Source organism: Condylura cristata, unplaced genomic scaffold, assembly GCF_000260355.1.
Source record: "Condylura cristata isolate star-nosed mole 26May11 unplaced genomic scaffold, ConCri1.0 scaffold00024, whole genome shotgun sequence".
Lineage (NCBI taxonomy): Eukaryota > Metazoa > Chordata > Mammalia > Eulipotyphla > Talpidae > Condylura > Condylura cristata.
The window spans coordinates 30,664-31,213 of record NW_004567125.1 but is presented as its reverse complement, the minus strand read 5'-3'; the positions used below and the strand labels follow the sequence as shown (position 1 = coordinate 31,213).

The following is a 550-nucleotide window of genomic DNA, read 5'->3' as shown; positions in this document are numbered from 1 at the left end:
TGGGAGTGGTCTCAGGTGTGGTGGTTGTCTGTGTTGTGGTAGATTCGGTTAAGGTAGAGGTCTCTGTAGTGGTTGTCTGTGTTATGGTGGATGTGATTGTGGGAATAGTCTCTGGTGTGGTGGTAATCTTTGTTGTGGTAGCTTCAGTCTGGGTAGAAGTCTCTGTGGTTGTTGCCTGTGTTGTGGCGGGCGTGGTCTTGGGAGTTGTCTCTGTGTTGGTGCTTGTCTGTGTTGTGGACAATGTGGTTGTGGGGTTTGTCTCTGTGGTAGTGATTACTGTGGTTGGGGTAGTGGTCTGTGTGGTGGTGGTTGTCTGTGCTGTGGTTGCTGAGGTGGTGGGAGTGGTCTCAGTTGTGGTGGTTGTCTGTGTTGTGGTAGATTTAGTCAGGGTAGAAGTCTCTGTGGCCGTTGTCTGTGTTGTGCTGGGCGTCGTCTTAGAAGTTGTCTGTGTGGTGGTGCTTGTGTGTGTTGTGGTCAATGTGGTTGTGGGGTTTGTCTCTGTGGTAGTGATTAATGTGGTTGGGGTAGTGGTCTGTGTGGTGGTGGTTGT

General features: G+C 50.7%; 1 protein-coding gene across 1 annotated transcript in view; it reads right to left on the bottom strand.

The window, feature by feature from the left end:
* The window catches only part of LOC105854007 (mucin-3A-like), a 13,739-nt gene that overhangs the window by 5,382 nt on the left and 7,807 nt on the right, over nt 1–550 (bottom strand). Inside the window, exon 3 of the mRNA XM_012728878.1 lies at nt 176–327. Within this exon, the coding sequence (XP_012584332.1) occupies nt 176–327 (152 nt within the window). The remainder of the gene's footprint in view (nt 1–175; nt 328–550) is intronic.